This window comes from Dipodomys ordii, unplaced genomic scaffold (genome assembly GCF_000151885.1).
Source record: "Dipodomys ordii isolate 6190 unplaced genomic scaffold, Dord_2.0 Scaffold107, whole genome shotgun sequence".
Taxonomy (NCBI): domain Eukaryota; kingdom Metazoa; phylum Chordata; class Mammalia; order Rodentia; family Heteromyidae; genus Dipodomys; species Dipodomys ordii.
This window is the reverse complement of record NW_012267323.1, coordinates 4,235,336-4,260,290: the sequence shown is the minus strand read 5'-3', so window position 1 is coordinate 4,260,290 and position 24,955 is coordinate 4,235,336. Positions and strand designations below refer to the sequence as shown.

At 43.6% G+C, this 24,955-nt stretch overlaps 1 protein-coding gene across 1 annotated transcript in view; it reads left to right on the top strand.

Annotated features, from left to right (window-relative positions):
- The window catches only part of Smarcc1 (SWI/SNF related, matrix associated, actin dependent regulator of chromatin, subfamily c, member 1), a 93,216-nt gene extending 68,629 nt beyond the window's left edge, over positions 1-24,587 (top strand). The window contains exons 22-25 of the mRNA XM_013028182.1: positions 630-764; positions 6,625-6,889; positions 18,570-18,746; positions 22,112-24,587. Of these exons, the coding sequence (XP_012883636.1) occupies positions 630-764; positions 6,625-6,889; positions 18,570-18,746; positions 22,112-22,203 (669 nt within the window). The 3' untranslated portion in view covers positions 22,204-24,587. The remainder of the gene's footprint in view (positions 1-629; positions 765-6,624; positions 6,890-18,569; positions 18,747-22,111) is intronic.
- Positions 24,588-24,955: the final 368 nt, after the last annotated feature.

The following is a 24,955-nucleotide window of genomic DNA, read 5'->3' as shown; positions in this document are numbered from 1 at the left end:
TGTCAGCTTCAACATTAACATGTGCAGGAAATAAAACTTCATTCAGTCATCACTGTTTGTATTAGGTGTTTCATGCTTGTCCCTAGGAAACACATACGAAAGAAAAGATGCTGGGAAGAGACAGGGTTAGTGTGTGTGTGTGTGTGTGTGTTACATGAGCAAGGTAATGAGTACATTTCTTATCCAGCATTGTTGCCTCCTCTTTTGTTTTTCCCCTACCATTCCGTCCCTCCTACCTCCTCAACTACACCACACCCACCCCTGTGCCTAAATTTTAAAGTTCACTTTTGGACATAGCATCTTGTACATCTCATTGTTGCAATGGGTCAATCTGTATCCCTATTTAAACATTTTGTTTTTTTCCCTTCCCCTCCCCAAATTATACCAACATCAAATACAGTGATAATAGGGGTTATACAGTGGGGAGGGACATACAAAGCAACAAAAAAATCACATGGTACCTTATAAGTATGTTCAAAACAATATCAAGGAAGAAAAAAACCATTTGTGTCCCTGTCTTGGGGTTCATTTCACTTATCATCTGAGCTTTTCTGTTTATTCCAGACATATACTAGTAGGGTTTTTTATTTTTTAAGTATTTGCCTAAATTTTTCCTCTTTTGCCCTTAGCACCTGGCTGCTGTGGAGGAGAGAAAGATCAAGTCCCTAGTAGCTCTCCTGGTTGAGACACAAATGAAAAAACTAGAAATCAAACTTCGACATTTTGAAGAGCTGGAAACTATCATGGACAGAGAGAAAGAAGCTGTAAGTAAGGAGAATTCCACAGGGCATTTTGATAATTCATCCTTCACCAGCTTTCAGAAATATAAATTAGGGTAGTACTTTAATGCTGGTGTATGTACAAGTCTCTCATTTTGTCTCTGATTTCACTTGTCCTTTCCAAAGAGAATCATTAGCTAAATAGTAGAAAGTAGAAATGAATCTCATCTTAAGAGCCCATTTTTCGGGCTGGGAAGGTAGCTCAGTGGTAGAGTGCTTGCCTCGTATGCGTGAGGCTCTGGGTTCAATTCCTCAGCACCACATAAGCAGAAAAAGCCAGAAGTGGCACTGTGGCTTAAGTGGTGGAGCGCTACCGCTGAGGGACAGCATCCAGGCCCAGAGTTCAGGCCCCACGACCAACCAAAAACAAAACAAAAAAGAATCTTAACAAGGAGCTGGCATAGGCAAAAGCATCCATCTTAATTTAAGGGAAGATAGTAAGCTGGCAATGAGTTCAGACTGGCACACACAACAATCAAGAGAGCACTTTTCAGTCCTGGCTGGTTGGAGGACTTAAATGCACTGAGAGAACTGGAGCTTGAGCTTTACCTAAAACAATACAGTTGGTTTTAAATACACACACACACACATTTTGAACTACACACACACACACATACACTTTGAGCTACACACGCACACACATTTTGAACTCAGTGTGAATTAGCTTCTGGACTAAGTGCTCCCTTGGTTTCTGAAGTTTATTTAGATAGGAGCAGAAATTGTGTTTATCTTCAAAAAAGAAAGGCATTTGAGGAAAGGCAAAGCTGTAAGAAACCCAGCCTGTGTTTACAAAGGTGAATGAGATAGTGACATGTGAAGGAAGCAAATACTATATGGAAATATGAAAAGTCAGCTTAGATTATCAGGAAAAGCTTTCTGGAGAATGAGAGATCTAATTGTAAGGCTGGCTCAAATCTTAAAATATGAAGAAAAACGGAAGCCTTTTTTTTTTTTTTTTAATCCTTCATAGGGCTTAAACTCAGGGCTTGGGTGCTGTCCTTCAGCTTTTGCGTTCAAGTCTAGTGCTCTTCCACTTTGAACCACTGCTTCACTTCTGTTTGGGAGTAGTTCATTGGAGATAAAGAGTTTCATGGATTTTCCTGCCTGGGGTTGGCTGTGAACCATGATCCTCAGATCTCTGCCTCCTGAGTAGCTAGGATGACAGACATGAGCCACCAGTACTCAGCAAAAGAAACCTTTGAAGAGATGAAAGGTTAAGTCATTTATGGGTACACATGTTGGAATATGTTTCATGTACTTATGTACTAGGGATACAGTGAAGTCTTAACGGGCATTATTACCTGGGCTGGCTTCCAACTGTGATCCCCTAGCTCTCAGTCTCCTGAATAACTAGAAAGATAGGTGTGAGCCACCAGCACCTATCCATACATAACATTCTTGTAATTAAAAAACAAATCCTATAAACTTCCAAGTTAGGTTCTACAAACATTTTTCCTTTTATTATCTGCTACCTCCATTTCTCAGACCATGAGTGAAGCCTACAATTTGAAATGAGCAGTGTGTAAATTACTCATGTAAGTAAAGTGTCAGTGAACCTGTTGGTTTTCTTCCTGATTCCCACGGGGCCTCTAGGGAGGCAAGTCACATAAAGCTGCTCTGAAGCCTCCCCTCCCCAGCCTGCAGCATTCAAATGCCATCTTCCTCTTCCCGAGATCCTGAACTGAGTATGTGTGATGCAGCCACATCCAAGCGGAACCTACAACAGAGCACTTTTCAGCAGAAGACACTGAAGGCAGACACAGCTGCAAGTGCAGCTGAACCACACAAAGCTCTTCTCCTATCTTTGATTTGCATAAAGTAGGGAGGAGGGGTGAGAAAAAGAAAAAGGTGGGTGAGGGCCACAAAAATCCAATCCACACTGCCAAAGCCTGAAGTACCAGCTAAGACTCCATTAAAGCCTCACAACTAAAGTTAATAATCACACCTCCCTTTGCAATGTTTCATGTCAGCAATAGAGACATTCACTGAGGAGAAATCAAGCCGGAAAGAGACATACCCGTTTCCTTATCACACCTTAAGGAGAAAAAGAATAAATGCAACTGCATTTTGCTACTTCCATATGTGCTTCTGGTGGCAGAAACCCAAAGCCTGGAGCGTGTCAGGCCACTGTCCTTTTGGAAACATGCTTGCTTCGAGAGGCCATGTATTTCTGCACTTCAGAAGGCAACTCACTTTCTGGGATACAGATTTCTTCATTTCAAACTAAGTATCTATAATGTAATGTACATGTCTAACAATAAATTGTATGAAAGGAAGTATAAACACAATTACAAACCGATCCTTTCTAAATTTTAAGGAAAAATCATGTTTATCTTCCATACCAGGCCTCAGCTGACATTAATCTACCCTATTCGATTCTGTCCCTAGCCTATTTTTTACCCTTCCTTCCTATTTCACTTTAAATTGTTTTGTGCTGGAAATCAAATTCAGCCCTTATGCAGGGTACTTCTTCCTTCCTTCCTTCCTTCCTTCCTTCCTTCCTTCCTTCCTTCCTTCCTTCCTTCCTTCCTCCCTCCCTCCCTCCCCCTCTACTTCTCCCTCTCCCCTCCTCTCCCTCTTTCTTTCTCTTTCTTTCACCAGTCCTGGGGCCTGAACTCAAGGCCCAGGCTCTGTCCCTAAGACTCTGTGCTCAAGGCTAGCACTGTATCACTTGAGCCACAGTACCACATCCGGTTTCTCTGCATATATGGTAGTGAGAAATCAAATGCAGGGTTTCATGCATGCTAGGCAAGTATGTACTGTAAAATTAAGCCACATTCCCAGTGAAATGCCACTGGATGGCTTACAGGGACTGAGTTTATTCTCAAACTACTCCAAACAGCAAAAAAATGAGAAACAATGCTTTAATGACAATCTTTTTTTTTTTTTTTTTTGGTCGTTCATGGGGCCTGAACTCTGGGCTTGAGTGCTGTCCCTCAGCTCTACAGCTCAAGGCTAGTGCTCTACTACCATTTGAGCCACAGCGCCACTTCCAACTTTTTCTGCTTATGTGGTGCTAAAAAATCAAAACCAGGGCCTCATGCATACAAGGCAGGCACTCTACCACTGAGCCACCTTTCCAGCCTTGATGACAGTCTTTATTTATATACATACATAATCAATATTCTAAGGACAGTTTTCCAGATGTCAAATCACTGGGTCAATCCCTTTAAAGTATGCCATTACTTCCAAATTTTACTAAAATCCCTAGGTCACGTTCTCTGATTGCCACAAAAGTCAAGGTAGCTTTCAACTGAACCCAACAAAAACAAAGTTTCCAGAATGAAAGATTTCTCCTTTGCATGATGAGGTCAGGATATGTTACAAGCGCTGCAGCCTCTGCTCCAGAGCAAAGATGAACTTCCTGGAGCCCCATAGGAGCCCGCTGTCTGAGCATGCTGTCACCTCAGGGGACCTGCTTGTCCTGTATTAAAGCTTTAGGTTTATAATCTGGATTTTGCTTTGAGATATAGGTGTGTATGTTTAATCACTTACCTTTTTTAATTCTTCTAATTACTTTCAGTATTTTAAAAGGACAGCTGAAGTTCAGAAGTAAATAGGATAATTGAGGGTAATTCATATTGTAGATGGTAAAATTAGATACATTTTTCCTCCTTTCGTCTTTATTGACACATTGATCTTTTTCTTACCAAAGAAAAAAAGGAGTGACAGAGATCTTTGTGTTTTCTAAAAGAAAAACCAGGAGCCACACACTGGTAGTTCATACCTGTAACCACCCTAGCTACTCAGGAGAATGACCGCTAGGATCGAAGTTTGAAGCCAGCCAAGGCAAGAAGGTCCAGTTAACCACTAGAAAACTGGAAGTGGTGCTGTGGGTCAGAGTGGTAGAGCACTGGGAAGGGGAAAAAAGCTTGGTGCTAGTGGATCATACCTATAAACCTAGCTACTCATGAGGCTGAGATCTGAGGATCACAATTCAAAGCCAGCCCAGACAGGAAGGTTCACAAGACTCATATTTCCAATGAACCACCTGAAAACCGGAAGTGGAGTTGTGGCTCAAAGTAGTAGACACTAGTAGGCACTAGCCTTGAGCAAAAAGAGCTCAGGGATAGAGCCTGACCCTGAGTTCAAGACCCACAACTGACAAAAAAAAAAAAAAGACAACTCTCTCATGGTTATGATAATTATACTGGAAAAGTTTTCATTCCTATTTAAGTTGGCTCAACTGCATTGGTTGAACTATTATTGGGCATATGATTTCTGAGTAATCTACACATACAGTAGTTTCTCTTAAGGCCCAGAATAATGCAATATTCTTACTATCCTCAAGAGCCATGAAATTTTCTTAATTGTATTTATTTTATGTATTTTTATTCATTTATTTTTGTCAGTCATGGAGCTTGAACCCAGAGCCTAGGCAGTCCCTTATCTCTTTCAGCTCAAGGCTAGCCTTGTCTACCACTTTGAGCCATAGTTTCACTTCCAGTTTTCTGCTGGTTCGTTGGAGATAAGATTTGCACAGTCTTTCCTGCCTGGGCTGGCTTCAAACTGCGATCCTGAGATCTCAGCCTAGTAAATAGCTTGGATTGCAGGTGTGAGCCACCGGTTCTTGGCCCCATGCAAATTTTTATTTGGCCATCTTTAGTAATCTGTAAATGTGTAATTAGAGGTACTTATAAGCAAAGATTTTCAGTGGCACTGCCAAAGTTCAGCATAGACAATTGTGACTTTGCAGCTAAGGTCACTCACATACTTCATTCAGAGGTTGTAACTGCTATTACATTTTAACCAGAAGAATCCCTTCTAGAAGAGAAGACCTGAGAAGATTGTGGGAACTTGAAATGATGGCATCTAGGGGACTAATAAATGATAAAAGGGACTCAGGTAGTCATATATTTTCTTAAATATCTGAAAGTATGCAGGGGCTGTGGCACATGGCTATAGTCTTAGCTAATGGGAGACTGAAGCAGGAAGATCACTTGAGTCTAGAAATTAGAGGCCAACTTGGGTAGCATAGCAAGATGCTGCCTCAAAAAGAAAGGGTGGCAGGCTGGGAATGTGGCTTAGTGGTAGAATGCTAAAGTGCTAGCCTTGAGCAAAAGAAGCTCAGGGAGGGGGCTGGGAAGGTGGCTCAGTGGTAGAGTGCTTGTCTTGCATGCTTGAGGCCCTGGGTTCGATTCCTCAGCACCACATAAGCAAAAAGAAAAAAGCCGGAAGTGGCACTGTGGCTCAAGTGGTAGAACACTAGCCTTGAGCTGAAGAGCTGAGGGACAGCACCCAGGCCCATAGTTCAGGCCCCACGACCGGACCCAAAAAAAAAGAAAAGAAAATTAAAAAAAAAAAAAAAGAAGAAGAAGAAGCTCAGGGACAGTGCCCAGAACTTGAGTTCAAGCCCCAGGACTGGCACCAGAAAAAAGAAAAAGGAAGAAAAAAATCTGACAGCTTCTCAAAGAGGATTGCATTGTTCTGAGTAGTCTCAGAGCTGAAGTTGAAAAGAAAAGCAGGTCTTAGAAGTGGTCTGGAGAAAGCTAGGGACTGGTGGCTCACACCTGTAATCCTAGCTATTCAGGAGGCAGAGATCTGAGGATTGTGCTTCAAAGCCAACCCAGGCAGTAAAGTCTGTGAGACTCTTGTTTCCAGTTCACCACCAGAAAACCAGAAGTGGTGCTGTGGCTCAAGTGGTAGAGCATTAGCCTTGAGCACAAGAGACTCAGGGACAGCACCCAGGCTAGGAGTTCAAGCCCCACACTGATCCATACAAGTCTTTGGCAATGGATAACAAGTAATGGAAAGTGTATGTAGCAAGAGGGAACTCAGCACCAAGCAAATATGTTTATCTCCAATCCTGCGAGCCTTTCTTACTGTCATCTTTCTTCTCTCACAGCTGGAACAACAGAGGCAGCAATTGCTTACTGAGCGCCAGAACTTCCACATGGAACAGCTGAAATACGCGGAGTTAAGAGCCCGACAGCAAATGGAGCAGCAGCAGCAGCATAGCCAAAACCCTCAGCAGCCACACCAGCACTCAGGAGGACCTGGCCTCGCCCCTCTTGGAGCAACAGGACACCCAGGCATGATGCCTCATCAGCAGCCCCCTCCCTACCCTCTGATGCACCACCAGATGCCACCACCTCATCCCCCTCAGCCAGGTGAGAGGAAAGCATGGCTTACATTGGAAAGCTTGTGGTCTGCTTTTTAGGGGGGGTTACCGTGCATGTGGTCATTTCTGAAGTCCTTTCAGAATTTCCATTGTCTTCTAGAAAATCATAGGCAAAGTCCAAAGTCCTCTTGGTGAGGTAGGTTAATCTCTATAAAGAGGTACAATCTTATAACTCATTTATTTGTATGTTTTTGTCAGTCGTGGGGCTTGAACTCTGAGCCTGGGTGCTGTCCCTTAGCTCTTCAGTTCAAGGCTATCACTCTATCTCTTGAGCCACTATGTTGCATCTGGGTTTTTGGGTGGTTTATTAGAGATAAGAGTCTCACGGACTTTTCTGCACAGGCTGGCTTTGAACCATGATCCTCAGATCTCAGCCTCCTAAGCGGCCAGGATGGCAGGCGCGAGCCCCCAGCGGCACCCAGCCAATGCTTCCTCTTTCTTTGAGGAGCCTCTCTGTGTCTGGTCTCACAGGTTCTTTTCTGCCTGAGCAGCTTCCAACTGTGATCCTAAGATCTCAACCTCCTGAGGAGCTAGGATTGCAGGTGTGAGCCACTGGCACCTGGCTAATGATATATTTTTATCTGTTCCTTTTCACTGTTCCTTTTCACCTTTATGTCTCAACAGCCAAGAGAATGTTACTTATTAAATAACTATCATCATACCAAAGAAAATAACCATAATCCCTAATATCGTTAGTTAAATGTCTGGGTACTTTGTTTGAATCTGTATTCAAATAAGATCCACACACATGCATTCACATCTCTTGTTAAAAGGGCACTTACATGTTAAGGAAAATGCAGTTTTCAGTAATGCAGCCGTGCCTGATTTATACTCTACCTTGGAGTTGTACCCCTGTGCGGAGCTTATATCCCCAATACCGTGTGTGTGTGTCTGTGTCTGTGTTTGTGTGTCTGTGTGTGTCTGTGTCTTCGTCTTCTGTGTCTGTGTGTATTTCCTCCCATAGTATTACATCACTTGTCCTATATCTCCATCCTCCTCCCTCTGAGCCCACCCACCCCCCCCCCTACACACACACACACACACACACACACGTGTCCCATAATCTAGGTCCTGCTCTTATAACAATTGTCCAGAAGTAGTTTGATACATGTCCTGGGTAGGATACAGTCTACTCAGGACTGGTGGCTCTACCATTTGAGCCACATCTTCAGTTCCAACTGTTTGCTAGTTAATTGGAGATAAGAGTCTATGGATTCATCTTCCTGGATGGCTTTGAACTGTGATTATAGATCTCAGTCTCCTGAGTAGCTAAGATTATAGGTGTGAGTCACTCATGTCCAGCTGGTATTCAGTTCCTTTTTGGTTTTGAGGCTTTTTTGGTTTGTTGTTGTTTTGGGTGTTTTTTTTGTTGTTGTTGTTGTTTGTTTTTTTGCTGGTCCTGGGACTTGAACTCAGGGCATGGACACTGTCCCTGAGTCTCTTTGTGCTCAAGGCTAGCACTGTACCACTTGAGCTATAGTGCACTTACAGCTTTTCCTGAGTAGTTTATTAGATGTAAGGACTTTGTTGCATGGACTGGCTTTAAGCCACAGTCCTCAGATCTTAGCTTCCTGGGTGGATATGATTATAGGCATGAGCCATGGCTGCCTGGCTAGTATTTGGTTCTTAATGGTGGTGCCATATCCACAGTACCTATTCACAGAGAACATCTAAGGAGCTACAGCATTTAGTTTAGAGATGCGTCTGGTTTCTTCTCTATATAATGTCCTGATGAGCTGAGTATGGCTTGTGTACCCCTGTAATGCCAACAGTAGAGAGTCTGAGATAGTAGAATTGTCAGTTCAAGGGCCAGCCCAACATAAACAGTAAGTTGTGGCACACTGGTACATACATGAGACTCTAGTCTTTAAAAAAAAAAAAAAAAGCCTGCTAATATGTATTAGGCTCATCACCCACATCATTTCACTTCTTGTTAATATCTTTGTTTCATATTTGAAGACCTAGTGCATGACACAGCCATATAGCCTAGCTTCCTGTCAGAGCCAGGATTCACACTGAGCTCCATCTGATTTCATAGTGAAGCCAGAGCCACAGAGGCACTATGGCAGGGCTGAGGTGGAATTTTCAGCAGACTTGGAAAGAACTATTTTTCCTAGTGAGGCAGTGCCAGCAAATTAACTGATAAAAATAGCCTTTAAAAAAGAAATAGGTCACTTTCCTCTTCACGCTCTCTACAAGATAGGGTCTCCACATTGAATTTGTAATAGAAAGAATCATTCAGTATAAGACAAGGTCTTTTTTAATACATGACAAAATATTCTCTTATATTTGAGAGATACATATGGAAAAACATAAATCATAGGTAGTTATTGACTATATAAACACCTAAGTAAACCAACACTTTGCCCTACAATTTCCCCACTTCTCAAAGTATGTGTCTTCTGACTTTCAACCCTGTTCACACTAGTTGGGCTGAATTTCATTGTTTTCTGAATAGAAGAACATAGTGAATTTCCTCCGTCTGATTCCTTCTTTTCACTCAACACCATATATAAGACGTGTGCACTGTGTAAACAGTTTGCAGATTTGTTTTCTGTTACAGCGTTTCACTGCATGTCTGTGCCCTACTACACCAATCCATTTCCCACTGATGAACACACACCCAATTTTCAAGCTTTCAACTAAATAGTGTGTCTGTGACCATGGTAGGTAGGACATAATGTACACATTGTGTTATATGTATCCCTAAAGGAATAGAATTGGGCTATGCCTGAGAATGGTCCAATGGGATACATATCTTGCATATATTTACCTCTCTAGTCTCTGGCTGACATAGGTGTAAGAATTACAAGCAGTGATTCATGCTTGTAATCCTAGCTACTCGGGAGGCTGAGATCTGAGGATTGCATTCAAAGCCAGCCTGGACAGGAAAGTCTATGACACTCTTATCTCCAATAAACCACCAGAGAACCAGAAGTGGCTCACTGTGGCTCAAGTGGTAGAATGCTAGCCTTGAGCCGAAGAGCTGAGGGACAGCTCCAAGGCTCAGGAGTGCAAGCCCCATGACCAACCAAAAAAAAAAAAAAGAAAGAATTACAAGCAGGTCCTCCAACCAGTGTTTATTACATTTTAGAAATGAATAGGAGCACTCTCTGCTCTTTTCTAGCTCTTTCCTTCTCTTTCCCAGCTCCCTTCTCTTTTCTAGCTCTTTCTCTACTCTTTTCTAGCTCTTTCTCAGCTGTTTCCTTCTCTTCTCTTTCCCAGATCTCTTCTCTTTCCTAGCTTGCTCTTTCCCACCTCTTTCCCAGATGCTCTCTTTTCTAGCTCTTTTCTCTTTTTTCTAGCTCTTTTCTCTCTCTTCCCAGCTCTCTCTCTTTCCCAGCTCTCCCAGCTCTCTTTCCCAGGCCTTTCCCCATGGAGGACCAAAATGGCATGGTGCCAGCCGGAACAATGAATAAACCTACCCCTTACCTGGAAGACAAAAAAAATGAATAGGAGCAACATTTTCCTTAGTTGCTGAGCAATTGTCCTGGATAGTTGGCCAGGTCAGTTAGCTAGGATTTTGATTTTCACTTACATTTTGTAGTGTAGGAAGAGACAGGAAGAGTCAGTCTCTGAATGGTAGCATTATCAGGGAAGTAGCAGGGGAAGGATCAAGGCAGATTTATTGTTGAATGATGAACTTGTTCAGATTTTCTTGCTCTGTAGAATTTATACAAGTATGTGATTTTTCTCTGCAAAACTGTATCAGGTAGTGATAGAGCCCATTCAAATAGCAGCTTGGTATCCTACATCGTGGGTGGAACTGGGCCATCAGTAGCTAGTGTTAAATGGCAACTATATGTATTCCATTTGATTTGTCTCTCTTTTTTTCCTCATTCTTAACCTTATTTTCATTCAAGTCCTTGGGATTTTCACAGAAAACCCTTATGCACACTTTTGTCTCTTTCACTATTATTTGGTTGTACTCTTTTTTTTTTTGCCAGTTCTGGGGCTTGAACTCAGGGTCTGGGCACTGTCCCCGAGCTTCTTTGCTCAAGACTAGCCCTCTCCCACTTGAGCCACAACACCACTTCCAGTTTTTTCTGTGCATGTGGTACTGAGAAATCGAACCCAGGGCTTCATGCATTCTAGACAAGCACTCTACCACTAAACCATACTCCCAGCCCCTTCATTGTACTCTTAACTTACTTGCAAACTCCAGCTGTGAGTATATATTTGTGTGTACATATTTGTGCGTGCGCGCGCATGTGCGCCTCTGCACCAGTCCTAGAACTTGAACTCTGCCTGCATGATTTTTTTTGCTCAAGGTTTTGAACCTTGATCCTCGGGTCTTAGCCTCCTGAATAGCTAGAATTATAAGCATGATCCACCAATCCCCAGCTATATTTACTTAAATTTGTCTTAAAGTGTCTCAAATTGGTTTGTTCCCACCAAACAAAAAAGCTGGGGAATTACATGCAGTAGAATTTTTCTGCTTATGTACTTGCACACCCATTTTTTACCATCTTTATTTCACATTTTGCTGAACTGGATAAAATCCACAAAACTGCGTTTTATCCCTTTTCATGTGAGCTGTAAAATAGTTTCATATGATTCCTAAACTACAGGCTTAGTAGTTCTCTTTAAGACTTACCCATTTCAGATGGTACAAGATGAATTGTCATGGGGGCTGGGAAGGTGGCTCAGTGGTAGAGTGCTTGCCTTGCATGCATGAGGCCTGGGTTTGATTCCTCAGCACCACATAAGTAGAAAAAGCTGGAAATGGCGTTGTGGCTCAAGTGGTAGAACACTAGCCTTGAGCTGAAGTGCTGAGGGACAGCGCCCAGCCCTAGAGTTCAGGCCCCACAACCTACCAAAAAAAAAAAAAAAAGATGAATAGTCATTATAGTAACCAATCAGGCACATGTAGTGTATCTGTTGACTACACTCTGGGCTCCAGGATCCAGGATAGCACATGGAAGACCATGAAGGAGTGGCCTGGGGATCTCCTCGGTGGTGAGGTGATCAGAACTCCAGGGTCCTTGGCACTTGTTTGAAGGATGATTGCCTATAAGTGGGTGCCGTCAAAGTGACAACAAAAGCCTAGTATGCCAGGACCGTGGTGAACCCTGCCTCCTTGTGTGAGTGGGAAATGAGACTCTTGATTATTTATGCTCCATGGATCTCAAGCAAGGCGCCTGCAGCAGGAAGCCTTTGTGTGCGAAGAGAGCTTGTTAGTTTCAATATCTTCATGGTTTCCTTGTTGTTAATGTGGGAATTTTGAAGTATCCAGAAAATCAGAATAGAAATTGGTCTAGCTTGATGAGAATTCATTCATGATATTATTTCGATGACAAAAACCAGATTTTTATTCTGTGTCTGTGTGTCGGGCGTGGGGCTTGAACTTTGGGCCTGGATGCTGTCTCTGTGCTCTTCAGCTCAAGGCTAGCACTCTACCATTTGAGGCACAGTACCACTCTGGTTTTCTGGTGATTTATTGGAGATAAGACTCTCACGTAATTTCCTGCCCCAGCTGACTTTGAACTGTGATCCTCAGAGCTCAGCCTTCTATAGTAGCTAGGATTATAGGCGTAAGCTACCTGAACCGGCAAAACTAGAATATTTTATTTATTTTTTTATTATTATTATTTTTTTTTTTTTTTTGTCGGTCATGGGGCTTGAACTCTGGGCCTGGGCGCTGTCCCTCAGCTCTTCAGCTCAAGGCGAGCGCTCTACCACTTGAGCTACAGAGCCACTTCCGGTTTTCTAGTGGTTTATTGGAGATAGGAGTCTCACGGTCTTTCCTGCCCGGGCTGGCTTTGAACCGCGATCCTCAGATCTCAGCCTCCTGAGTAGCTAGGGTTACAGGCGTGAGCCACCGGCGCCCAGCTTAGAATATTTTATGTCAGTAAAATACAGGTTCCAGGACATTTCAACCAAGGCATAAGGCTCCTAGTTTTCTTTGTTTTGTTTTGTTTACCTAAGAAATCGTATCTTGCTTTGTAGCCCAGCCTGGCCTTGACCTCATGATTCTCCTGCCTCAGCTTCCCAACTAGCTGCGATTACAGGCAGGCACCACCACGCCAGGGGTTTAATTTTAAGCCCCTTAGTTAGACCTACTTACTTATCCAACACTACTAAGGAAATAGTACTCAGAAAAGGATTATAACTAATCGTCTCTCTTTAGCCTTTTCTGTGGTCTTGACCCCACACTGAAAAGAGAAAAGGAATAGCTCATCACATCAGCAGTTTTTGGTATCTGTGGTACCCGTCCTGCTTGCATTGATGATAAGGCTGCCATACACTTTCCGGAATAGCAGGTTACTCTCACAAAGAGAACAGTGAGGGCCCAGTCCTTCACAAAGAGTGTCTGTGGCAGGCTCTCCCAGGAAGCTGCTGTGGGGAGGAGCAATCTCTAAGGAGCCTGGGCTTCCCCTCACTTGGCCCTGATTGTGTTATTTCCGTTCTGCTGGGGACTCAGCCAGAGGATGCCTGCATAGTTCGAAATGGATGCATGAAATACAAGACAAGATATTCACAGGTCTCTTTTCGCAGCTTTATTTTTTCCTTCCCACCTTCCTCTTGCATTTCAAAGAATAAAAATAAAATCCTTAGCTAATATCCCATTAGAGATGATGGGTGTCTAGCTTTAATAAAAGACCTAATAAACCCAAGAAAGTGTAAGGAATTTTTCTACTAGCTAAACTTAATTTTAGACAACCTTTCCATTTTTTTCTGACTTAGGATGCCTGCTGTTTTGTGTATATGTGTTTTTTAAGGAAGGGAAAGAAGAAGAAAGAAAGCTTGTATGTAGGTCAGACTCCCACTTTCCTATGCTTTGCTACTGAGGGTTTGAAGCCATATTTCTCTTTCTTCTCATTTTTCTTATCTACTATGGAAGGAAATACCTGGGGGGGGGAAAATGCACACACAGCATTTAATTTGTTTGATAAGGGCTCCTTTTAGTCTGATAGGGGCCTATATAGTTATTTTATACTAGTAAGAATTAGAAGCCGGGCACTGGTGGCTCAAGCCTGTAATCCTAGCTACTCAGGAGGCTGAGATCTGAGGATTGAGGTTCAAAGCCAGCCCAGGCAGGAAAGACCGTGAGACTCCTATCTCCAATAAACCACCAGAAAACCGGAAGGAGGGGGGAAAAAAAGATGCCCCTTTAAAGTAGAATGGAGTGGGGGGGGGGTACTGGGAATGTGGCTTAGTGGTAGCGTACATGAAGCCTTGGGTTCCATTCCTCAGCACCACGTACATAAAAAACTCCGGAAGTGTTGCCGTGGTTAAGTGGTAGAGTGCTAGCCTTGAGCAAAAGAAGCTCAGAGACAGCACCCAAACCCATAAAATTCAAGCCCTACGACCCACCAAAAAAACAAGAAACAGAAATCATTATCTGTCCTCTAGTCCTTCCTTTTTTGCTGTCATTCCTTCCAAGGAGCCATTGTGCTGTCACACTTTGCATGCATATATAGGCCCTGTCAGGAAGGCTTCAGGCTTCACAGTAAGTGAAAAGGAGTTATTTCGTGTGTTTTTGTTTTTTGCTTTTTTTTTTTTTTTTTTTTTTTTTGGTCATGGGGCTAGAACTCTGGGCCTGGGTGCTGCCCCTCAGCTCTGCACTCTACCACTTGAGCCACAGCGCCACTTCCAGCTTTTTTTTGCTTATGTGGTGTTGAGGAATCGAACCCAGGGCCTCATGCATGCAAGGCAAGTGCTCTACCACTGAGCCACCTTCCCAGCCCTTCTTTGGTGTTTTGTTGTTGGTTTGTTGTTTTTTTTTAATCCTTCATAGAGACTGTCAACGTTAAGCAATGCAGTTTGTATTTTTAAGTTGTCATAGTGAGTTACTGAGAAGAAAATTTCAATTATCAATAGTCATGCCTCAGATAAACCTCAGTAACTATGATACTGCCACTTTGCAGAGTTGTTTTAATTTTTTTTTTTTTTTGGTTGATTTGGTCTTGTAGACTTGAAAACTCCTAAAGCTGCTCTGTCCCAGCTTATTAACATGAAGATATAGGGAACTAGGTAAATGGGCCGCTGGCTCAGAGCAGGTAGCTTTACAAATAACACTGCTTAGCCTAAAAGCTTATTCCCAGCACATGATGGACAGGTGTCACCATGGGTTTGTGTTGATCTGCTAGGGATGTTTCCCTCTGCCAGATTGTTTCTTGGATAGCTCTTTCCTCTGCTGGAACCCACACTCTGAGGTTGCTTTCAAGAAACTGTTTTTGTCAGGTTCTTGCCATGGAGCAAGCAACAGATCCATCCGTTTGGTGGTACCAAGGTTTGTATCATTCAGTGTCTGAGCACCTGCCAGAAGAGAGCTGAAATGTATCCGTAGGAGGGCTCTGGTTACAAAAGCACCATCTCTAGAGCTCAAGGCCCAGGTCTGGTGCCTCCATTTCCATGTTCTGTGTTGTTAGGGGACTTACTCAATCTTTCTATCTTCCCTTTTCCCCCAGAAGATGAAATGACTATTGGGATCAAATGAGTTCACCTTTATAAAGTGCTTAAGTAAAGCCCCTTAGGTATTTGGCATACTAAATTATACCATACAAAGTATCTGGCTCTGCTTTTCACCAGCATGTTGGATGAGCTAGTGATATCATAAGACACTGTGAAAAATCAAATCCTACCTACTCAAGAGGTAAGAGATGAGACTGATCATAGTCTCACGCTAACATGGAGTGGGGGGGGTTCCTAAGGCCCCATCTTTTCTTTTCTTTTCTTTTCTTTTCTTTTTTTTTTTTTTGGTCGGTGTGGAGTTTGAACTCAGGACCTGGGCTGGGCACTGTCCCTGAGCTTTTTCACTCAAGGCTAGCACTCTCCCATCTTGAGCCACAGTACCACATACAGTTTTCTGGTAGTTTATTGGAGATCAGAGTCTCAGGGATTTTCTTGCCCTGGCCAGCTTTGAACCATGATTCTCAGCCTCCTGAGAAGCTAGGATTGCAGATAGGAGTCATTCACACAGCTCAGGCCCCATCTTAACCCATAAAAGCTAGGTAGAGTCATAAACACTTGTCATCCCTGCTACACTTGAAGGACGAGGCTCACAGTCCATGCCCTCTTGGACAGAAACATAACACCATATTCAAAGAGCAAAATGAAGCTGAAGATGTGACTTAAGTGGCAGAGTCCTTGGCTAGCAAGCACAAAGCACTGTTTGGTTTTTTTTATTAATTTTTTATTGAGATTAAATGATTACATAAACTTCATAGTATTATGGGACAGTGAAACTTAAAGTCACAAACACATTTTAACCTTCACAAGGCAAATCATCGTTATCCTGGTCTATCAGGTTTGTGAATTCTATAAATTTCGACAACACAACTATTTCTTCCAAATCAGATGATAGGTACATTGCTTTCCTTTTGCTTAGTGGAAGCTGTTCCCTCTTTTTCCTCTCATTCCCTCCCTCCCATCGCTGCCCTTGAGTTGCAAAGCACTGTTTTTTGTTTTGTTTTGTTTTGCTTTTTTCAAAAAATAAAAAGAACAGTTCCCTCAATCACTGCAAGGCCTGTGGTAAAGGAAGCAGCTGCTTAGCTTCCCTCAGTATAAATAAGCTCAGGAAGCTCCGCACATGCCGAGTGACTCGGCCAAGAGTGCACATCTAGGATAGGGTGAGTGGAGCCAGATTGTGGCTGTTTAGATTTTAGGCTGCTACATCTGTACACCCATGTTGAAGAGAGCTGCTGCCGGGGATGGCCCACTAGTTAGACTCTTCAGATACGTCATCAAAGTGTGTAAAACTTCTGTGCTATGGGAAATGATGGGGGCTGAGCAGTGTGTGTCATATTATACTTAGATGAACACACACCTGCAGTGTTCCCCAACTCATCCAGCCAGTACTGGCTCTGGCTCCTTTGTAAAGGTATACTTTACAGCTGTTCTGTAGAAGCTGGTAGAATGTGTTCTTTCTTGCTTGCCTAGGGTTCTGTTCAATCTAAACCTGGTGGTAGGAGGCAGCACATACCCATTGCTAGACGTGGTTTCCGTTGCTGGTTCCTATATTTGGTTCCTTTATTGTAAGACTGTTCATTAGAAGTATTCTTTTGTGGGGCTGGGAATGTGGCTGGCTGTGTGGTAGAGTGCTTGCCTAGCAATGCATAAAGCCCTGGGTTCGATTCCTCAGCACCACATAAACAGAAAAAGCCGGAAGTGGCTTTGTTGAATAATTACACAGAGACCCTGAGGTCTAAAATATTTTCTGCCAGACTCTTTAAAGGACAAATTTGCAGGCTGGGAAGGTGGCTCAGTGGTAGAGCACTTGCCTTGCATGCTTGAGGCCCTGGGTTCGATTCCTCAGCACCACATAAGCAGGAAAAAAAAGCCAGAAGTGGTGCTGTGGCTCAAGTGGTAGAGTGCTAGCTTTGAGCTGAAGAGCTGAGGGACAGCGCCCAGACGCAGAGTTCAGGCCCCACAACTGGACCCCAAAAAAAAAAAAAAGAACAAATTTGCTGAAAACTCTATAAAGACTAAATAATGAAATTGAATATAAGAAGTATCCTTCAGGGCTCAGTGGTCGAGTGCTTGCCTAGCATGTATGAAGCCCTGGGTTCGATTCCTCAGTACCACATAAACAAAAAGCCAGAAGTGGTGCTGTGGCTCTAGTTGTAGAGTGCTAGTCTTAAGCAAAAGAAGCTCAGAAACAGTGCCCAGGACCTCCCTGAGTTCAAGCCCCATGATTGGCAAAAAAAAAAAAAAGTCAGGTAGCTACCTATCTTCCTGTCCCCTCCCCCTTGCTTTTCAGAATCTTTTTTTCTTTCTTTCTTTCTTTTTTTTTTTGCTAGTCCTGGGGCTTGAACTCACCCTGGACACTGTCCCCGAGGCTAGCACTTTACTACTCAAGCCACAGTGCCACTTCTGGCTTTTCCCATTGATGGGGTGGTGAGAACTCAAACCCAGGGCTTCATGTATGCAAGGCAAAAACTCTACCATTAAGTCACATTCCCAGCCCCAGAATCTTTTTGAATGATGATCTTCATGCCCTTCAGCTAGACATACCCTCACAAAGCATGGTCTGTGCTGAGTTGTAGCTGTTGGGACTTTGAGCCAGTCTCTACTTCTCTATTCACTGTGGTCTGTACCTGGCATTGTGTCTGCCCAGGAAGACGTTTGACAATCCCTTGTTCACACAAACTAACCAGAATGAATGCTCTCTTTTAGGGATGCGCTTTTTTTCCCCCTCCTTCCTGGTCATAAGGCTTGGACTCAGAACCTGGGTGCAGTCCCTGAATTTTTTTGTACCAGCTTTTTCACTTTGAGCCACAGTGCCATTTCCAGTTTTCTGGTAGTTCATTGCAGATAAAAGTCTCATGGACTTTCCTGCCCCGGCTGACTTCAAATGGGGATCCTCAGATCTCAGCCTTGTGAGTAGTTAGGGTTACAGGCATGAGCCACCAGTGACTTAGGGATGAATTTTCTTTTGTAGATTAAAAAAAATAAAAGCTGGGGTTGGAGGCATGGCTCAGGTGATAAGAATTCAAACCTATTAATGAAAGCATCAGATACTCAGTTTGAGTCCTGGTCTCAGACAAAAACAAAAGAAAAAGAAAAATTTTTTCATCATAGGAGTAAGCACAGATCATTGTTCTGTTGGTATGTCACATCCTTTGGTGAGTTGCTGTTTGTTTTAATCCTCATGGACAGTGAGTTGTTCCCTTTCTTCTGCCCATTCCTTGTATACTTAAAGTGCTTGAACTCTCCCTCCACAGGTCAGATACCAGGCCCAGGTTCTATGATGCCTGGGCAACCCATGCCAGGCCGCATGATTCCCACTGTTGCAGCCAACATCCACCCTGCTGGGACTGGCCCTGCCCCTCCTGGTATGCCTCCAATGCCTGGAAACATCTTAGGACCCCGGGTACCCCTCACAGCACCGAATGGCATGTGTAAGTAGGAAGACCTGTTACCTCAGAGCAATGTAGGAGTGCTGTGGAGAAGACAGAAAGACTTTGTTCGCTACTTGAGAAGGGCTGTAGACAGTACAGTCTGCCTACGGTGGGTTCCACAGGATCCATTTTGGTCACTGTTTCTCAGTATGGAATACTAATGAGTGAAATACTTCCATTAGCTCAGGTTTCATTCTCAACATTTAAGCCTGTGGAGAAGCCAGTGAGGTATTCATCTCCCACTCCTGTGTATACCTATCTGGTTTGAAGCTCAGTAGCTATACATAGCTTCTGGTTATTTTCCTTGTAGGAGCTCTTATGCATACAGAAGTCCAAGTGATGGACACAAAGGAAAAAGAATAAAAGGGTTGGGGTGTAGCTCAAGCCCAGCCCTGTTTTCTGTCTCTAGCACTGCTTCTGTCTCTAGCACTGCAACAAGAAAAAAGAAAAAATGAAGAATACAGAGTAGGAGAAACAAATATGTTTCTCATAGTTATTCTTAAAATAGTACTAAGGGCTGCATAGACTAAGAAAGGGAGTATTCGGGGCTATGTTAAGAAAGAAATATGACAAAGCCCCTACAGGCCAACAGTGGAAACAGCACTGATAATGCTCAGCAAGCCTGAGACTCTGCAGAGGTCAGGCCACTTCTTCCCGAAGCGAGGCCCTCTGGAGAGTTGGCCTCTGTCTACCCTTTATTGTAGATCTGCCTCGTGAAAACAGTCCTGGAGGGTATAGCATTGGCCAGGACTTAGCTATGTCTGTGATGCTTCATTTTAGAAGTTTATGTTGTAAGAAGTTAGCTTCTAGTCATAAGACAATAAAAAACAAGAATCAGCTGGGTACTGATGGCTCATACCTGTAATCCTAGCTACTCAGGAGGCTGAGGAGCTAGGATCACTGAGGATCTGAGGATCACTGTTCAAAACCAACCCACGCAGGAAAGTCCATGAGACTTTTATTTCCATTTAATCACCAAAAAAGCTAGGAGCTGAGGCTCAAATGGTGAGCACTAGTTTTGAGCAAAAAGAAGCTCAGAAATTATTACTAAGCCCCAGGACCAGCAACACACAAAAAAACAGAAAAACAACAATCAGAATATCTTGTCTCCAGAAGCTTTTTAGATAGGGGAAGGGGTGTCAGAATTTACTAAAAGTTATGGGAGACTACAAAGTACCTTGAATGCACTGTGGTTCTCTGAGAAGGAAGACATTACAGGGAAGAAGGCTTTGCATGCGCATATATATGTGCACACACCCACGTCCCTTCCGGACTCCCAAAGGCTGAAGCAATGTAGAATGTACAGGGAAAAAAAGACTGGTTTAGCTGGATGTAGCAGGACTAGAACATCTGCCCCTCAGATCATATATATAAGGCCTGCAAACTCATTTGGTACATAATAGGACAGATACATATGCTTTTTGTAGGCTGCCTGTAGCCATCTGTCTGCATAGCTAATTCTGTATGGCCTGTAAATGATGTTATAAATATCTAAATGGCCATTGGCAGAAGAAAGGTACCCTGCCCCTAGATAGTATTATGCCTATAGAAAAATACAAGAGGGGTCTGGGAATGTGGCTTAGCGGTAGAGTGCTTGCCTAGCATGCACAATTCCTCAGTACCAAATAAATAGAAAAGGCCAGAAGTGGTGCTGTGGCTCAAGTAGTAGAGCACTAGCCTTGAGCAAAAGAAGCTCAGGGATAGTGCCCAGGCCCTGAGTTCAAGCCTCAGAACGGGCAAAAAAAAAAAAATGGAGATGATCTCCCCATAAGGGAGAGCGTAGGCAGAGCTGATAGTATACCTCTGTACTATAGCACCTGTCTTGACAGACTACCGGCAAGGCACATGAACTGGCCTGCCAAGGAAATGAACCAGTTTGCCATTCTTAGTATGGAGATGATATTAATAGTTACCACTGTTCTAAACAGCTGATCCCCATGATGTGTCTTTACGATTCCACCCTAAAGGGTCTTGAGTGGTGACCTTGAAAAATGAGTGTTTTAGAGGGTGATCTTCCTTAAATGAACATGCAAGGGATTCTGAGCTGCTGACATCGCACTGGAGTGCTAGGCAGGCTTCCCACTTAGTTCCCACTACGGAAAGATAACACCCAGGATGAGATTATTGGGTTTAAATGTGTTAAGTTTGGTAGAAACCTGAAACCTCTCAGGAATAGGGTTGGGTGCATTGACTGGTAAGCAAAGCTGTGCTTTTGTTATTTGTTTTATATTTCATTTTCTGGCAAGATCTAGGAACTTGTAAAACCTCTAGATTAAATAATCTCTAGGGTTCCTTTGTACACTAAAGCAGCTCAAGTTGACCTGGGAAAGGGCTCTACACACTCACACTAATTGTTCCCTTCAGGACTTGACCTAGTTTCGTTCAGAAATCCATGGATTGCAGTTCAGGAGTTGTGAGGGACTCCCCTGACTCTCCAGCTTGTCAGCATCTCCTCTGTGAAGTCCTGGCGCTGGCAGAAACAGTTAACCAGCAAAAGCTAATTAATAATCTAGTTTCTGGCCAGCTAGGTTACATTTATACTGTGATAAAAAGAAAAAGAAGTCAGCCCTACATGGTTCCTGACACCAGAAATGCTCGCTGGTCTGGAGGCTGAGATGGGAAGATCTTGGTTTCAGGCCAGCCCCAGCATAGCTGCAAACTCCTTCTCACCTAGTAGACACCATCTCAACAATTAAAAAGCAGACCAAGATGGTATGCACCTTTCACAAGACCTGATCTTATTATGCCAAAGCAAGCTGGTACAATTGGCTTGCACAGATGGTCGAAACTACTCAGGAGGCTGAGATCTGAGCATCATGGTTCACAGCCAGCCCAGACAGGAAAGTTCATGAGCCTAACGAAACCAAAACGGGCTGGAGGGTATAGCTCCAGTGGCAAGAGCCTGCTAGCAAGCACAAGGCTCTGAGTATAGACCCCAGTACCACCAATTAAAAAAAAAAAGAACTTGGCCAGCACAGAGTCTATTATTCAACTGCAAAAAATACAATTAGTAGAGAGAACTCCTAGAGTACACTGACATCAAAATCCATTGGCGTTCTGAAAGGGACTATAGTGACTCTTGGAGTGGGCTTTGGGGGAGGACAGGGTGGATTCAGACACCCATCTTTGGGGAAGATAAGGGTAAGTAATATATGAGCAGTGACCACATAGACTTCAGTGGCAGCAGGGCCTCATGGCAATCATGGCCAGCTTGCTTTGGCATTTTAATCTAGGCAGGCCTCACTGCAACCTCTCTATCTAGGCTTCCCACCATAAAGAGTTTCCTGTGTCCTTTTGCACTGAGTGGGCTTCCCCAAGCACCTTGCATTTCTAGCAGTAACAAGTTATTTTGGATGTCTTTACAGATCCCCCTCCACCACAACAACAACCACCGCCACCTGCAGATGGGGTCCCTCCACCTCCTGCTCCCGGTCCACCAGCCTCGGTCACTCCTTAGCCTGGAAGATTCAGGGAGCCCACCACCAGCTGGAGTGGGGCTGACAAGACTTGGGTTTCTCAGCTTCCTTGGGTTTCTTTCAGGATTTTTCTTCTGGCATCCCCAAGCACATGTCCCACTCTTTTTTTTTTTTGCCCCTCCTCTTTGAGCCCTGATGTGTCAGATCCTCAGCTGACACTCAAGGCAAAGCCTGTGGCGACCATGTGCTCTGGCTATCCTAAAATCACCTGCGTCTCCCCTGTTCTGGTGGGGCCCCGTGTCGGCAGTTTTACCTGCAGGTCTCCTGTCGATGTTAGTATTCTCTTGTCTTTTGTCACTTTTTCTCTCCCACAGTTTGTTGCTTTGTCTCTTATGCTTCTATAGATAATACTCTGTAATTATTTTTTTTTCCCTGTTAGGATCCTTTGAAAGGAAAGCATCCTAAGTTAACAGGAACCAAAAATGGTGATGGGCAGAAGGAGCTAGCCGCAGGGGGCACACCTTAAAAGGCATTAAAAGTGACCTTATTTCTGCTTATCTGAGCTAAGAATGGTGCTGCTGGTGAAGTTTCCTGAGATTTTTGCCACACATAAATGCACCAGAATTTAAGGGGGGGAAGGGAAGGAAGGACTGCCCCATTGATTTTATTCACACGTGAGGAATGTGAGCACCTCACCCTGCCTGGCGGAACGTCCCGCTTTAACTAGTGTGTAGTGGAGGAGAGCCCAAGTGTTAGAACATACGGACTCGTCCAGGCCCACTGCTTCTGGTTTTCTATGCAGAGAATTTTCTGGACTGGAGGGAGGAGGGTGTTTGGCTTTTTGAGGGCAGTTTGAGCTTTGAAGGATGGGATTTGGGGTGGCAACACTTAGCTCCTAGACTAGCTAGGAACGTTTCAGGAGTCTGGGGCAGTGTCGTCCATCCTCATCTCCCATGTTCCCCATCGTCTTCCCCCTCCCCCCCACTCCCCCGCTCCCATGAATCTAGCCTACTGCATTCACTGCTATGTATGTGTTGTTGGGGATTTTTTCCTCTCAAAAAAAAAAAAGAAGAAGAAAAGGAAAAAAAAAAGTAGATAGTGATAATAACTTTTTGTAGCTCATGGAAATTGGTTAGAATGGCTGGGAGTGGTGCCCAAGTCCCTAAACTACCTCTTGCAGTAGCCAGGGTGAACGGAATTTCTAGAAGCGGTACTTTCGGTTCTGGATGGGATTAGAAAAAGTGAGCAAGACTCTCAGCCTCCCATGGGTACTCCCTTCCCTCTCATAATCCACTGTCACAGGGTTGTCACGGAGGTTCTAAGGGTACCAACCACCTCACTTGGATGCATCATGCTTTAAGGTTTGGGGTGCTAGAGCTGGAAGAGTGGGGTGCCGTTCCAGAGGAAGATCCACTCCACACACACACACCCAAAAAAAAAAGCCTTAATTTGAGTCCCAGTCTTCCCCTGCTGATGAGTGACTTTGAGAGTTTCTGGTTTTCTCTTCCTGTCCTTCCCTCCTGTCTGTCCTTCCACTAGTAGTTAAAGGGTGTTTGGGGCAAAGCTTGTTTCCAAAGGATCTGGCTTCACTTCACATTCTTAAGTGGCAGTTTTATTATTTAAAATGCAAAGGTTTTAGGACATCTTTTGGGTATCTTTTTCTAAATGTTTTCTAAAGCTTTACATATAAGACCGTATAGGGAGGTGTTTTTGTAAACACCTTAGAGCTTCTTCCCTTAATATTAGGATGCAAAAAGTAAAACCACAATTGAGATTTGCCTTTCAAAAATCCTCAGGTTTGCCTTGAACCAGGTGACCCTGGTCACCCAGAGGACTGGAATATTGGAACCAAGGAGACTTCCAGACTCGGCGGGTGGGGGAGGTGGAAATGAGTTTGTTCCCACTGGAGTTTATTTGCCATGCATTTCCTTCCAGAAAGACCCAGTGCCTTGACAATGGCCGGGCTTATCTCAACTTTGTTCCTGTCTCTCCCACAGGGAACTCCCAACGCTCACCTTTTTTTTTTTCCCCTGGAGTCTTAGAAGAATGAAATTCTGGTTCATACTGTGGTCCCTTGTAACCTCAGGTCTTTAATATGATCACTTTCAAATATAAGAGATCCAGGCGGACATTATTTTTTACTATGCTGGTAATCTACAAAATACCCGAATTCAACAAATTTTACGTTTAGGTGTAAATGGTAACTTTTTTTTCTTTTCATGTCTTTAATCTGGTTTCATTCCTGTAATGCAACAACCCAATTTTGTGAGGGGCTGGGGAATAATACGTGGTTTTTGTACAAACCTGTTTCTCGGTGTGTTATTTTGGGAAAATGAGGAGAGGGAGGAAATTTGAAAGGTTGGAGGAAATGGATGAAAGTGGCTTAATCTCTTTTTCACTGAATAAATGAAATGCCAGTTCTGGATTCTAGTCCCATTTTCTGCATTCATACACCAGTTTCCTCACGTATCCCATGAAGAACCTCAGTACTTAGAAGTAGCTCCTAAGAACTCTGCATCCGGTGATCATAAAAACCCATTCCTAGAGCTTTATCGCCTCTGTTGAAGGGGCTTCTTGGAAACACCCTGTCCCTGTGGATGGATTATCTTCATTTAAGGAGGTCATCTCTCAGTCAGAATGGGTACACAGGTATGTCATGGACTCCTATTTTATATCCTATAGACCCTTCCCACAACTTCGTTTCCTCTGTTGAGGCATGCCACCAGTCTGGTTAAGATCCTTTGAGGGGCTCAGTAGTAGAGTGCTTGCCTTGCAAGCATGAGGCCCTGGGTT